Source organism: Oncorhynchus nerka, linkage group LG9b (genome assembly GCF_034236695.1).
Source record: "Oncorhynchus nerka isolate Pitt River linkage group LG9b, Oner_Uvic_2.0, whole genome shotgun sequence".
In the NCBI taxonomy this organism is placed as follows: domain Eukaryota; kingdom Metazoa; phylum Chordata; class Actinopteri; order Salmoniformes; family Salmonidae; genus Oncorhynchus; species Oncorhynchus nerka.
This window is the reverse complement of record NC_088424.1, coordinates 12,898,210-12,913,879: the sequence shown is the minus strand read 5'-3', so window position 1 is coordinate 12,913,879 and position 15,670 is coordinate 12,898,210. Positions and strand designations below refer to the sequence as shown.

The window sequence follows — 15,670 nt, the reverse complement described above, 5'->3', positions numbered from 1 at the left end:
ACTGACCTTTTATAGGAAAGATAAAATGTGACACTAGAGAAAATCCATATTCATGAAATTTTGTGACAATTCTACCATTCAAAATCCTTGACAGGAGTAGCTCAGCTAGCTGTGTAGGAGGCTGTGTGGAGGAGTAGCTAACAACTAGCTGTGTAGGAGGCTGTGTGGGAAGTTTTTGTATTTATCCCAGCTGTTGGTGACATGCCTGTAACACCACATCAAATAGTATGTGTGTGTAACAACTGTCACCAAAACTGCTGTTTTGTGATTGGTTGATTCCCACGTACCCGATTTGTGTCGCTGCCTGCCGCTGTGGCGTATTGTGTTGTGTGTGTGTGTGTGTTTGTGTGTCAGACATATACAGACAAGCACACTCCACTTCCTCACTCCACCACTGGACCAGCCCAAACCCGGATCACCTTGGAAACTCCCTGAGAGGTAAGAGAGCAGCAACACAACACTCACTTTGTATCTATGACGTTTGGTCATGACCTAGTTTTTCAGCATCAGGCTGAGAATCATTACAGGCACTTTAGAGACAGTGACCAAAGTAGGAAGTTCATTAAATTACTTCACAGTTTTGTAGAAATGATTAACTGTTCAGAGTATTGAGTAAATACAAAAAGAGTGAGAAAGATTGATAGAGACAAAGAAAAACAGGGAAAGAGAGAGAAAAAATGAAAGATACAAAGAGACAAAATGGTAGAGAGGGAGAGAGCTATGCTTAAACATAAATAACTTGTGTTATTGATATTTGGTCGATTCTGATCTTGTTGTTGCTTCAGTGTGTGGGTGAAGTGGATAGAAACAAATCTCTGCTCCAGTGAGCCAGCTGAGTTTAGGAGAAAACACAAGAGGGTGGATTCAACTGTAGAAACACTCACAGCAGCACTGCACTTTCCTGCACACACTGGAGAGGTTGTCAAGTGTACCACTGGTTTAAGACTGAGGGGAGTTTATTTTTGAATGATTATTTATTCGCTTTATAGGTTTTTTATTTCTGGGTGGAGGGCTGAGCCAAGTTGTCGTGAGTTGAGGGAAGAGCTTTTGAAAGCTACTCTGACATACAGTTTCAGGTATTTTGCACAGATGGAATGTCACTTGGAAACCAAAAGGTTCCAGTTTACGGGCATTCACATTACAAAAGATAGGGATATATAAGGGGTATATAATTTTAACCAATTTGGGCAAATAGAACTAACTGTGTGTTGTATAGATTTCCTGTATTTGTATGTATGTGATAGATACGGTGGTTTTGGGGGGTTCTCTTCTGTATGTATGTAGATATGGTGGTTCTGGGGGTTATCTTCTGATTTTAATGAACTAACACCTTTAATGCCTCGTTTATCACAAAGTGTCCAAAGTGAACAATTGATCCCAAATATTGGGCACAGAAGAGAATCCACCTTGCTTAAAAATCCATAATTTATCCAGATTTGAATGGCTTTTGTATGGCAGTGAGTCAACTGTGTCTTAAATACATGTCATCACCCAAGGCTTCACTGGTGCCCCTCAGCTCTGGTTTATCTTTGAAACAGCTGAGTTTTACAGATGTTCTAATTTTCCACCTGTAGCTACATCATATTAATACCACAACCCCGACAGCCCGAGAGACATGGTCATAGGAACGAAATGTATGGACAAAACCAGACAGAGATGGTTCACTCACATGTCAGAGAAAGAGTGTATATAATGTATAACATGTTGTCAGCTAAAGGTAGAAGACGAAGGACCACAATAAATAATCAATCAGTTAACTAATGATTCGGAGAGCAACAGTGACCTTGGTCATGAAAATCGACTAGTGTTTCAAAAAGTGCGTGGGCAAAATCAAACGCTCAATAGCTGGTCCCTGAAAGAGATGGAGCCTGAGGGCGATAGCTAGACGCTGCAGAAGTCGATGCATGCGCACCCAACGTATCTATGTGACTGGGGAGGATGCTATGAGAGAAGAGCCGGGGTCGCGTGTGATTCAATGCATTTCAGTGGCGTTTATGCCAATACTTATCGCGTCTGCTCTAGTTAACTTCAGACAAGTTTGCCATGCAGATCGATGATTCCAACCGAGACCCACCACACACACCCACAGAAACGCAAATATGTTCACTCTCCAAATCAAACCTGAATTACTCGCGACGGGTGGCCGCATGGTTGAGTTCTCCACTTGTCAGTGTAGTTCAAATAATATGTAGGCGCCTGGGTAAATTGGAGATGATATCCTTCTGGTTGCTCTGTTGGAGACTGCTGGTAGGTACCAGATGTTTAATATATCCATATGCTGCATATTTTCGCCATGGACAGATTTGTTTTATTGGTAGCATGCGCAAGGGATGGATGAGTACATCAACCGCATGGATTTCGCTCGGCTAGGGCATGCTACGTGAGATTATCTGTCACGATTCTGGGCATTTGCCTGCATTTACTATCTATCTACATTCCCGTTGCAGAATGGTTGAAACGTCTGTAATTTGCGCAGTGTGACTTTTGGAGCTGACATCCTAACTAGTATTGGTACTCAGCCATATAACAGGTGGTTTGCCTTTATGAAGAAGAAAATAGTAACTTTACATTAAGATATTTTACACATTTATTAACAGAAAAGCATTCATTCTGATAAAGATATTTTCTTTCACATCCTATCACTGCAAATGATGGTTATTTTTCCCGTTGTTTGGGTATCCTAGGAAAATGTGGCTTAAGGGAGAGGATGTTGGGGGGGGTCTCCTTATTCTTAACAATCAAGTAATCTTTTAGTTGTATTTTCACCCCCCCCACACACACACACACAACAGGATAACAGGTAGGTCATCTTGCTGTAACCTGTTGATGTCATCTTTGTTGTGTCTGCAGATAATCAAAGGCTGTGCAGAGAGAAGACTCCATTTTCCTATCAGTTGTGATGTGTAGCCTACAGGTTCATACCATGGGCCTTGTGGTCATGATATAACAGTACACATGACATGGACACACAAAGATACATGACGGTGAAGGTGAAATGGGTTGCCGGGCCTAGGCCTGTTGTAATTTGACCGACTGCAAAACACCAACAGAACCATGATTTCCTCCTCATTCCTTTTTTTTCGACCATACTGTACAACATTCACAATTATTAACGGCTATTCAGTAAAATGTACATTTATTGATGGTGTGTGTATAGTTTAGGCTACGCTACTTTTCAACACCCATCCCTGCTATATCTTTCCAGATAAATCTGGTCCATCTGATAAATCAAGGCATCACAGTTATGGCAGAGAGCTGAACATTTAACATTGCCATATGTACTTGTAATTTGACCCAGAGGATGAAAGATACGAAAAAGCATCTCTTACACTGTACAAGCTGTCCCCAGGAGGGCTTGGATTTTCATATCAGCAAGTTTCTAGGCAACCGTTCCAAAGCTATATTTATATACAGTATGTTGGCTCATGAATATGAGATTCACATCCAGTGGACTTGATCTCCAACCATAAAGCAGTCAAGAGACACCAGTAGATGTGCTTGACAGCAATTAGCGAGGAACAGCATGTACTGTATGGTGGTGCACTGGAGATTGGAGAAGCAGAACTATGGCAAGTTAAGAGCTTCCCACTGGAAACTGTACAGGCAAAGTAACCACTCCAACGATCGGCTATAAGATTGATACCGCATTATGGATGAATTACTGTTACAGGTTGAATCCAGGTCTTAGCACAGGGTTGTGGATGGAGGCTGGGCTGGATGCCCTGAGGGCTCGAATGTACTGATTCCCTGTTCTGCAGTACCAGGACCCGATGTTCAAACGCTATGGGGAACAACCCGAAATGGTGGGGGCGAGGTATTTAGACCATACATAATGCATCCAATTTGTTCTTTCAGATGGGTTTATTCTGTTCTCTGCCAAACACCATTACAGTCACAGTACACAGGTCCACATGTGCAAAAACAAACACATACACACAGCCTTAATTGTATGTATTTTTTTTCTCTCCAGATAAAGCAACAGGTGATTCTTAGCATATACAGTGGGGAGAACAAGTATTTGATATACTGCCGATTTTGCAGGTTTGCCTAATTACAAAGCATGTAGAGGTCTGTAATTTTTATCATAGGTTTACTTCAACTGTGAGAGACGGAATCTAAAACAAAAGTCCAGAAAATCACATTGTATGATTTTTAAGTAATTAATTTGCATTTTATTGCATGACATAAGTATTTGATACATCAGAAAAGCAGAACTTAATATTTGGTACATTTGGTATTTGGTATATTTGGTACTTTGTTTGCAATTACAGAGATTATACATTTCCTGTAGTTCTTGACCAGGTTTATACACACTGCAGCAGGGATTTTGGCCCACTCCTCCATACAGACCTTTTCCAGATCCTTCAGGTTTTGGGGCTGTCACTGGGCAATACGGACTTTCAGGTCCCTCCAAAGATTTTCTATTGGGTTCAGGTCTGGAGACTGGCTAGGCCACTCCAGGACCTTGAGATGCTTCTTACTGAGCCACTCCTTAGTTGCCCTGGCTGTGTGTTTCGGGTCGTTGTCATGCTGGAAGACCCAGCCACGACCCATCTTCAATGCTCTTACTGAGGGAAGGAGGTTGTTGGCCAAGATCTCGCGATACATGGCCCCATCCATCCTCCCCTCAATACAGTGCAGTCGTCCTGTCCCCTTTGCAGAAAAGCATCCACAAAGAATGATGTTTCCACCTCCATGCTTCACGGTTGGGATGGTGTTCTTTGGGTTGTACTCATCCTTCTTCCTCCAAACACAGCGAGTGGAGTTTAGACCAAAAAGCTCTATTTATGTCTCATCAGACCACATGACCTTCTCCCAGTCCTCCTCTGGGTCATCCAGATGGTCATTGGCAAACTTCAGACGGGCCTGGACATGCGCTGGCTTGAGCAGGGGGACCTTGCGTGCGCTGCAGGATTTTACCCTGATGTCCTTACACAGCTCTCTGGTCTTGGCCATTGTGGAGAGGTTGGAGTCTGTTTGAGTGTGTGGACAGGTGTCTTTTATACAGATAAAGAGTTCAAACAGGTGCAGTTAATACAGGTAATGAGTGGAGAACAGGAGGGCTTCTTAAGGAAAAACTAACAGGTCTGTGAGAGCCGGAATTCTTACTGGTTGGTAGGTGATCAAATACTTATGTCATGCAATAAATGAATTACTTAAAAATCATACAATGTGATTTTCTGGATTTTTGTTTTAGATTCCGTCTCTCACAGTTGATGTGTACGTATGATAAAAATTACAGACCTCTACATGCTTTGTAAGTAGGAAAACCTGCAAAATCGGCAGTGTATCAAATACTTGTTCTCCCCACTGTATGTGGTCTCCAAGCTTTCACATATCTTAGGCAATATACACGCTACGCAGCTTGACTTGAAAAATAATTGCCGTCAACTGGTGGACGGTAGCCCATGCCAAATTCAATGGTGCGAATTGGCAGTATTGGTGTGTGGGTGTATTCACTGTGCAATACATGTTGTCTTGGCGATATATACTGTATGTTGGTTAGGACTATCGTGTGTGTGTGTGTGTGTGTGGGGGGGGTTCTGTGTAGGCTGAATTGTGTGTAGTTGCTTTACATCCCCACACAGTCAGTATCAATCACATGTAAACTGAAATTAAGGGTCACAGAAAATGGTGTGGTTACCATATTTCATAGCATGTTTTGCATGAAAACCTCATCCAAATGTCAATCTAAAGACACCTTAAAAAAATGAATCGTCAGCTGCATATTCTTTGACATCCACGTGTCCCTGGCAGAATCACATGCTTGGCTGGGAAACGAAGGAAATCATGCTAATTCTAACCCACTTAGAGCGATGCCATGCTCAGTTTGCAGCACTTCTCATCGTGACTTATGCTATCAAAAGATGTCCTCCCACCCTCGGTGAGCACCAGCGTGAAGACAATGCTTTGATGAAATGAAAGTGGCATGGTGAAACTCTGGTGTCATATCACAGAGAACCGAAGTCTTAACCTGTTAACCAATTGTGGGTGTTATACTACCTATAAGGAGATATGGTTTTTGAAGAGTTTACATCCAAAACGCTATATCCACTAATCAGAAGTGTATGTTTATAGCTACCTTAATGTGTGTGTAAAATATTACTACCCACTGGGCACGCACTGGTTGAATCAATGTTGTTTCCACGTGGAATAGACGTTGAATTGACGTTTTGTGCCCAGTGGGTGTCCCCAGTTTTTTTATTCATAGCTTTTAGATGTGCATTACAATTGGTTTTGGAGCAAAACACTATATATACACGTTGTTTAGCTGGAATGGAATATTCAAATACTGTATATTTAACATATAAATTCAACACATCATAAATCTAGCCTTAAGTTTGGTTAGAAGTTAGGGATCCTCCCAAATGGCACCCTATTCCAAATATAGTGCACTACGTTTGACCAGAATCCAGATCTCATATTATTTATGTCTCAAATGTATCAGTTGTACAGTTAAAAAAAAAAAAAAAAATGTAAATTCAATTATTTGTCACATTTGTGACCGACCGCCTTGAGTCGGTCTTATGTAGCAAAATTTGATTTTTTTCTTCATATTGGATAAAAGCAGAGACACAGAGCTACAAAATGGTATATTATACATTGCATTTGAGGAACAATGGGAAAGTAATTCTGCATTGAAAGTTAACCTCACTGTAACCCCACTTTTGAGAAAATGGCTCTGGAATGTGTTTTGGTACACCTACTGGAGAGCTCTTTGTCTACACCCATTCAGCATTGTTCACACCCTCTTAAACCAGCCCCACCTGTGAGGTCATGTGGTAAACAGTGAGTAGTGTAGTAAAGATTAAGACTAAAAGTGGTAAAATTAGTAGCCCACAATAAGTACAAATTCCAGGTAAACAGAAAGTGTCCAGATAAAAATATTTTATAAATATTAGATGACGCTTACCCAGACACACTTGTCTAAATTCATGGGTCATGTGAAAGAAATTCTATAACCCAGAGCCAGATCTTGCAAAGTGGATAGGTCTCTACAGAAGGTGTAAACGGTGCAGCGAAATGGTTACTTGCATATTAGCAATATCAAAATTAGATAGTGTCAATATAAATAAAAAATAAGTGTCAATGCCTGTAGAGAAAGAACAAAATAATATACCGTATGTACAAGAACAATATCAATAACGATATCAGTGATACTGGTAATAGACAAGGTAGTTATATGCATACAATCAGGGGTAAAGTGGCTGAGCAGCAGGATAACAAAATAAATAGTAGGAGTAACGTATGGCGTGTGTGTTAGACATTTACATTTACATTTAAGTCATTTAGCAGACGCTCTTATCCAGAGCGACTTACAAATTGGTGCGTTCACCTTAAGACATCCAGTGGAACAGCCACTTTACAATAGTGCATCTAAATCTTTTAAGGGGGTGAGAAGGATTACTTTATCCTATCCTAGGTATTCCTGAAAGAGGTGGGGTTTCAGGTGTCTCCGGAAGTTAGAGAGAGTTATGTGAATATAGGCACTGCAGATAGTGTTGATGACTGGGAACTCGCCCCCGGTGATGAACTGGTCTGTCCAAACCAAACATGAACAAGAGAATCTATATTTGGAGAGCCCGTTTCATAAATATACATTTGTCAAGCTGTGTCCAGTCCAGGTGGTGCTTGTACAGGCAGACCATCTATGGGAGGAAGGATGTCAGCATTGCACAGCAGCTAAAACCTGGTCTCGACTGAGTCTGAAAGCTCCTTGGCGACAACACCAGGCACCAGAGCATCAAAGCTGGAAAACAGGAAATGACAAAACAAATTGAGAAGACATTACAACCTTGCATAACATCAGTTCAAGTTTAGATAACAAGAATTACCTCGTACAATGCAATGAAAATGATATTCACCTGAAGTGCTGGTACTGCTTGATCTGTGGCAGCGGCCTGAAGTGCAGAGTCAGCTGTTGTTGCCAGCCGTAGCTTTCCACCAGCACCGTACCATCCTCCAGTCCAACCAGCTGTGGGATGTTTACCCCTGTCACAGTGCTGCCCTTCACAATCCCTGTCCTGGGATTAGTGCTTGAGATGTGGAGCAGCAATTTTCGCCACAGATTCCTGAAGGAAGACAGCCCGAGTATGCTTACCTCTGGAAAATACACAAATAATGTGAGATCAATAAAAGTAGTGCCAATCATGTTGGAGGTAAATTAAATAATCAAATGTGTTGTTTATGCTCTTACATACCAAGTGTTGTCATCGATTCCTTGTAGAGACGTCACATCACTGCTTTTGTCACGAGATGGCAGCAGCTTTCCACCAAAGTGTTTTTGTCCGGGGTGGCGCCCTGGTAATACTATCGCATTATCATTTGCGTAGTTGTTGAAGTTCACAACTTGCTGCAAGTCCTCATGTTTTAAGTGTAAGCTCTCTTTTTGATGGGAGGCATTAGACCATTCTCCTTGTATGACTGGTGGAGGAGAGTCAGATGTGCTCTACTGAAAGACAAATTCCAGATACAAATATTTTAGCATTATTATACAATAGATGGCCGTAATCACAGTCAGACACTCCTGGATAACTTGATGGGTCATGCAATCATCTGGCGAAGTGGAGTCTTTTGTTTAGACATGTAGCTAGCTAGCTAAACAATGAACTATAAACCCAACCCATAGAGTACTAGCAATACAAACCGATTGTTATAGCTAGCCAATAGGTTAAATGTTAGCTGGTTCATTAGCTAACATTAGGCTATAAGTAGTAATGTAATTGGCTTTCTGAGATAATATTACTACACAGATACACATAATGTTAGCTAGATAGCCAACCACCTAACGTTACCTAGCTAGCTAATAGAGAGCTTTAACTTGCAATGAAAACAACTTTGACAAAATTAGAAACGTAGAATATCTGAAACTGTAGCTAGACTCTTACCCGTATACATGGATGAACGCTTCACGATAGGGGCGGCAGGGTAGCCTAGTGGTTAGAGCGTTGGACTAGTAACTGGAAGGTTGCAAGTTCAAACCCCTGAGCTGACAAGGTACAAATCTGTCGTTCTGCCCCTGAACAGGCAGTTAACCCATTGTTCCCAGGCCGTCATTGAAAATAAGAATTTGTTCTTAACTGACTTGCCTAGTAAAATAAAAAGACTGCAACCACTTTCATTAAATAAGAGGTCCTTTCTGTCTTGTTTATACAGCTTGCTTGGCTCATTGTGTCAAGTCACTCTGGTTCACATGTGCAATGCCATAAGAATCATCATCCTGAAAGTAGTCCAACTTTTCCCCACTGACCTTTGTCAATAGCGTCTGATAAATTCAGGGCAGCAATGTTATTGAGCGCACATTTGCAGTTTTCCATGGCTAATGTTATATCTTTCGGAAAAAAACTGCAGTAGAAAGGATTACACATAACAAGCAGCTCATTTTATAGACAGTAAATACGAATAAAGTTGTTAAATTACGAGCCTAGTTGGTTTGGCCACAGAAAAAGGCAGGGACCTTCCCGCTAGCCATGATTGGCGGAGATAATGAATGGGCTGGACATGCTGAGAGATGAGTTTCGGATTGGTCTACCATGCAGTCATCTCTCAGCATGTCCAGCCCATTCATTATCTCCGCCAATCATGGCTAGCGGGAAGGTCCCTGCCTTTTTCTGTGGCCAAACCAACTAGGCTCGTAATTTAACAACTTTATTCGTATTTACTGATGACATACAACTTTGTAATTAAGGCACATGAATGTTCAAATGTTCCTGAAGGCATTTCTGCCAAAAGAAACGCAACAAAAAAATGAAACATTCAAATGCCTCCTGTGAAGTCGTGACTTGCGACATATGCTTAGTTTCCTGAAATGAGTCACATTTCACAGTTATGGTAGAAATTACAAGATTATGTGATACGGCTGTTATTGCATCAAATGGCTGTTTTATGCAACAGAATAAGGGGTTGTTAGAACGCTCATCTGTGGGTGTTCTACTGAGGATGGGCCTCTAGAAGATTTACGATGTCTTTGGGTGATACTGCATTCCAGAGCATGAGTTCATGTTTCTGTACTGGGGTACCAGGAGGATATGGCTGCAGTATGGAGGTGGGGGACCAGACCCTGGTCTCTACACAATGAGAACTGTTTTTACAGCAGATACTGTCTGCTGTGACTTATAAATACCTTTCATACAAATCTTAACCTTGTGACCCATTCCATACATCTGTTTGTCATGTAGACTTAAGGATTGTGGACTTTGCTATAAAATGATGTGGCTCGAACCAGCTCGTTTAGTTCGCAGTGATCACCTCCAGGGGTGATTACCGACCAGCTCCATTACTGCAATAATTAAATAATAAAGTTGATTGTTTTGAAGAAATCTAAAAGTCTATCCTTTTGATTACAATGATTCCACCACAGTGTAAAACCTTGCAGGGACACTTCTCTGTGAGAGTGAGGTGGATACATCTCATTTCGCAACAAAATGTGATTGTTGGTCTCTCTGAAATGAAACCATCTAGTCATAGGTTTCAAACAAATTCATGTCTGTCATTTAACAACCCCATGTCATCATTAGATGGGGAAAAACACAATCTATTTAATAAGTTCTTTAAACAAAAAAGGTTAATTGACCAACATTCCAGAAAATTGATATATAGCGTTTTGGAATTAAATTCTTACACCGAACTGAGGGTACTGGCTGGTATAGGGGTTCTTATTCTCTTGTTTAAAAAAAAGGTAAAATAAAAACATTTCTTAAATTTGAGATGTAATATGTAAAGAATTCTACTCACCACCGCACTTCAAAAAGAGCCATTGAAGGAAGAAAACTGATAGAAATACCTCATACCAAGACAGGTTCTCCTCTGATAATGTTTTATTTGGCTTCCATAGAGAGCCACAGCTGGAGTGAAGACGATAAAGGGGAATGAAGTGATTGAAGGCTGCAGTGCTATCGACACTCCACAAGAGAAAGAAAAAGAATCCCACTCTGGGGCCATAGCCATGGAGACCAGCCAGCTTTCAGAGATGGCGAACCTAACAGACTATAAAATGGATTCTGGGGAAACAGAGGACCAGAGACACCTGCTTAGCGAAAGCGAGGAAGAATGTGACCGAGAACCTTTCGCAGAATACAGAGGAACAAAAGAGAACTTAAAAACGTCAGTGGATGAACCGGACGAAGATGATGAAAGTGGTGAGGTGAACAGAGAGGAGGAGACTCACAACTTTGAGACTGGACGAAATGATTTCAGTCTAACACAGTTACTCAACTCCTCAAGTATATTTGGTAGTGAACCCGTTTGCAAGGTGGAAGACCTGCTTGCACAAGGTCACCTGGGCAACTCTTCTCCATCAGAAGTGACGATGACACAAGAGTCCATCTTGGAGCAGCGCATCCGAGAGGAGGTCTCCTCAGATGTCTCAACAGGGTCCTGTCATGACCCTGACCGAGATGACCTGAGTGACTGTCTCCAGGTAGAAATGGCCATCGTGTCATCAGACAGCGAGGCTGACGACCAGTGGAGGTCCACTTTTGCCTCTACAGTCAACAAGGAGGAAGGTTGTGATGGAAATGCTCAAGAGGCCCTCGAGAAGGACAGAGCCGCAGGGGAGGCAGAGAATGGGGCCATGGGTGAAACTGGAGATCCTCGCGTTCTTGAACAACCCGATTGCCCGACAGAATGCGAGATCCAAGACATGCCCTCTGGCAAGTTCCAGGGCTTATCCAAAATTCCAGAGGATGAAGAAGAGGTCAGCCAAGGCAGGACTCGCAAAGTGAGTCGTTCTACATCTGCAAGCTCTTCTGCAAGCTCTGACCCCGACAAGAAGGTTCCTAAAGACTACTGTGTGATACAAGAAATGAAGAGCAAGAACATTAGTACAGAGCATGTGGACTTCCAGGGGGCTCGGAAGCAGTGGCGTCAAATGGAGGAGCAGACCCAAGGAGAGGTCCAGGTCCACCAGCCCACTGTCAGACAGCAGGGGATGTGCCAGGGAGGTCACAGCGCCATGTACACACCCGTCAGGAACATTGACCGACCCAGGAGGGACCCCGAAATTGACAGCCTTGCCCTTGGTGACTTTCAACACACTCAGTTCAGCCCATGTTCAGAAGACTCCGGTATGGATGACTTCAGCTACAGGTCCCTTTACGAGGACTCAGACAACCCTGTCGAAAGGGAGATACGACAGACCATAGAGCGTGAGGAGAACTTCAGGCGTGAGAGAGAGATTGCCAAACAGGGTCAAGCTGGAGAATCATCTGCACATTCGAAAACCCGACCAACTACTCTCTACCCCGGCAAGTACGGCAAAGGCCTTTGCCATGAGGTGGAAGAGAAACGGAAGATGTTTGAGTCTAGTGATCCCGGATGCAGGCCTTTGAGGTCTCCCAACGCAAAGAACCCAACCGTCTCCATATCCACCTCCCCATCGCCCACACCAAGGGGTGCAACCTACCATGAGATGACCGCCCAAAATGTTATCATCCTGGAGCCGGACTCCTACCCCACCAGCCCGAGGCACCGCACCCGGGGATCCTTGCTATCTCCGGGGCCCAGCAGGTACAGTGAGTGGCCCTTGGAGACGTCAGCCAATGTCATCATTTTGGAGACGTCCAACCTGATCATCCGGAGTGCCTCCGAGTTCTGCCTGAGCTCGGCCTCCTGCCAGGAGACCCAGGAGAGCACATTTGTCAACAACCCCTTCTTCAAGCTGCGCTCGCGGAGCTCCATGTCCCTGGTGGACCAGGAGATTAAGATGGTGAAGCAGAGGGAGGAGGAGTGGAGGAGGCAGAAGAGCCAGATGCACACCAGGGAGAAGTACGACACCGTCCTGGTGTCCCCAAACCTCCTTGATAACCTGAGCTTTGATAAAGCAGGTATGTGCTGATTAATGATGTGCATGTGTAACCGTTGTGAAATGGCTAACTAGTTATCGGGGTGCACGCTAATAGTGTTTAATTCGGTGACAGATCTCGCTCTGAGACCTTGAAGTAGTCGTTTCCCTTGCTCTGCAAGGGCCGCAGCTTTTGTGGAGCGATGGGTAACGGTGCTCCAAGGTTGACTTGTCGATGTGTGCAGAGGGTGCCTGGTTCGAGCCCATGTAGGGGTGAGGAGAGGGATGGAACACGTACACGTGGTCATTATGGAAAAGAGTTTGTGGTTTGTAGCGGTGTTGTGTTTTCATTGCATCATTAGTGGTATTTTTGACTCAACAGCTGATCTTTTCATCTTACCTGCCTTAGACTTATAGCATACTTAGGATATCCTGAGCGTCTCATTCCCAATTAGTCCAAATTCATGATAGGTCTCTACGCATATGAATGTATGAGTATTAATTGGTTTCGCTCTTTTTCAGAAGTGCCATTGAAATGTGTGTCTTCCCCTTCATCACCATCAAGGACTCGAAAGCTGGACCGCTCCACCCTGTCATGTGACCATAGGGTATGTCTCCTATCTCCAATAATTCAAGATGAACAGAATGTGTAAAAAAACAGATGCAGCACATTTTCAGGTGACTAGGCTAGCTTGGTCATTTCCCCTGTGCTGTTCATTGTCATGTCAAAATGCCAAACATGAGCAGGCTAGAAAAATGCTTTTGTCATCTGATTGCCTCACGAAATTGAAATCGGAATGACTCATTTAAATAACATTGCATGTGCTCATGTTTAAGTCTGCTCATTACATTTCCCCGATAATATTTTGCCATTAACCATTTTAATAAATCACCATCCATTTTCACCTTGAAACTGCATGCAGTTTTACAGGTGAAACTCTTTCCTCCAGTTCCCAGAATCGCTCTCCCCAGGACCGAGGAAAAAGAATGCCATGGCTCAGAGATGGGAGGCAGGACTATTTGTCAACCATGAACAAGAGTAAAGAACATCAAACCAGAATAATACCGTGCCATACTACAGATGCCAACTTCCTGAACTTTAGATGTTTTCCAGTTCTATTGATACAGCTTGAATATTTACAGGCACTGTAGCTTTAAAGTTGTGAAACAAAAATGTAAGAGATGAGAATTTGAAGATATATGGACTGCCAGATGCTTTTTGAATGTGACAAGTACGTTATTATATTGTCTGGTTAAGATTTTTACATTTTTTAAGTACCGTCTTGGTTATACAAAAGATATTGCATTTTTGTATTGTATTCTAAACAGACTTTAAATTAAAAAGGCTATGAGAAATGTGGTGGACTTGTGGCGACCAATTTGTTTTTTGTAAAACAATGTATATTATGACTACCTGCATAATTAACTTCATGCAAAGTGTTTAATATGATAGCCACTTATAGTATATTCAAAGCTTGACCTGACATTGCCATTTTGAGATGCCTTTTTTTTTTTTTTTAAACCTTCAAATGTGATATTTTTTGGGTTGCAGTTGGTTTAGTATTACTTGCTAGACTAGCACAAAACTCTAAGCGGAATACTTTAACGTTTAAATGGCATTCATTTTAAGTGTTGTTGTTTCATGGAGAACGTGTTTTTGTTCATTCTCAATTGAAAATGCTACACCAAAATAAAGTTGGATTGACATTAAGGACAATAATTGGCTGTGTCCTCCTGTTACCTAGAAATGCATGTGCATTGATTGGGAAGCTAGCTGTAAATCCAATAAAATGTTCAGCCACAGGAAGGGAATTACATTTGGAAAGTTATTTATTTAACAATATTATATTACAGGATCATTTCTGTTTTGGAAACATAACAATTCAACAAAGTAAATTTGTAATTATTCATTAACATTGTGGATTCTCGCCCTTACATATATTCAGCAACACTTCGCAGATGTAAAATGTAATGTAATAAACATGAACTCATGGGACAAGGCTGTGTCGAGATATTGAAATGCATTATACACTCAATGGACAGTTTAGGTACACCCATCTAGTACCGAGTCAGACCCCTCTTTGCATCCAGAAAGCCTGAATTCTACAAGGTGTCAAACGGTCCACAGGGATGTTGGTCCATGCTGACATGAAGGCATCAGAGTTAATGTAGATTGGATGGTGGTACATTCATGCTGCGAACAGCCCGTGCCATCTCATCCCAAAGATGCTCTATTGAGTTTGGTCAGGAACAATGTTCAGATACGCTGTGGCAGTTGTTGCTCAATTGGTATCAAGGGACCTAACACATGGCAGGAAAACATTCCCCACACGAGCCTGTATCGATGACACCTAGGCAGGATGGGTCCATGGACTCTGCTACTTATGCCAAATCCTGTCTGCCATTAGCATGACACAACAGGAACCGGGTTTCTTCAGACCAGGCAATATTTTTTTCCACTCGTCAATTGTCCAGTGTTGGTGATCACGTGCCCAATGAAGAGTTGTTAATAGCTGAAAGGAGCAGTGGTCTGCTGCAATAGCCCATCCGTGACAGGATAGCAGAGTTTTGCGTTCCGAGATTCCATTCTGCTCACCACTGTTGTACTGCGCCATTGTTTGTGTCCCACCTGTTAGCTTGCACAATTCTTGCCATTCTCTTTAGACCTTACATCAACGAGCTGTTTCCGCCTACAGGACTGCCACTGACTGGATGTTTGTCACCCCCATCGCAGCAAACCCTAGACACGTGTGTGTGTGTGTGTGTGTGTGTGTGAACAGCCCAGGAGGATAGCCATTTGAGATACTGGTACCAGTGCGCCTGGCACTGACAATCATACCACGCTCAAAGTCGCTTAGGTCACTCGTTTCGCCTATTCGAATGTTCAGT

At 42.6% G+C, this 15,670-nt stretch overlaps 1 protein-coding gene across 1 annotated transcript; it reads left to right on the top strand.

The window, feature by feature from the left end:
• The first annotated feature begins 373 nt into the window (after positions 1-373).
• Positions 374-14,148, top strand: LOC115114286 (uncharacterized). The gene is made up of 4 exons (XM_065013340.1): positions 374-438; positions 10,835-12,824; positions 13,304-13,389; positions 13,705-14,148. The coding sequence occupies exons 2-4, from the start codon at positions 10,946-10,948 to the stop codon at positions 13,714-13,716; spliced, it is 1,977 nt and encodes a 658-aa protein (XP_064869412.1). The 5' UTR covers positions 374-438; positions 10,835-10,945; the 3' UTR covers positions 13,717-14,148.
• The last annotated feature ends 1,522 nt before the right edge of the window (positions 14,149-15,670 follow it).

Excerpts from the sequence above, each read along its gene's own strand:
- LOC115114286 (XM_065013340.1), top strand. The coding sequence starts at position 10,946 with ATGGAGACCAGCCAGCTTTCAGAGATGGCGAACCTAACAGACTATAAA. Across the intron at positions 12,825-13,303 it reads CCTGAGCTTTGATAAAGCAG|AAGTGCCATTGAAATGTGTG; the intron begins GTATGTGCTGAT and ends GCTCTTTTTCAG.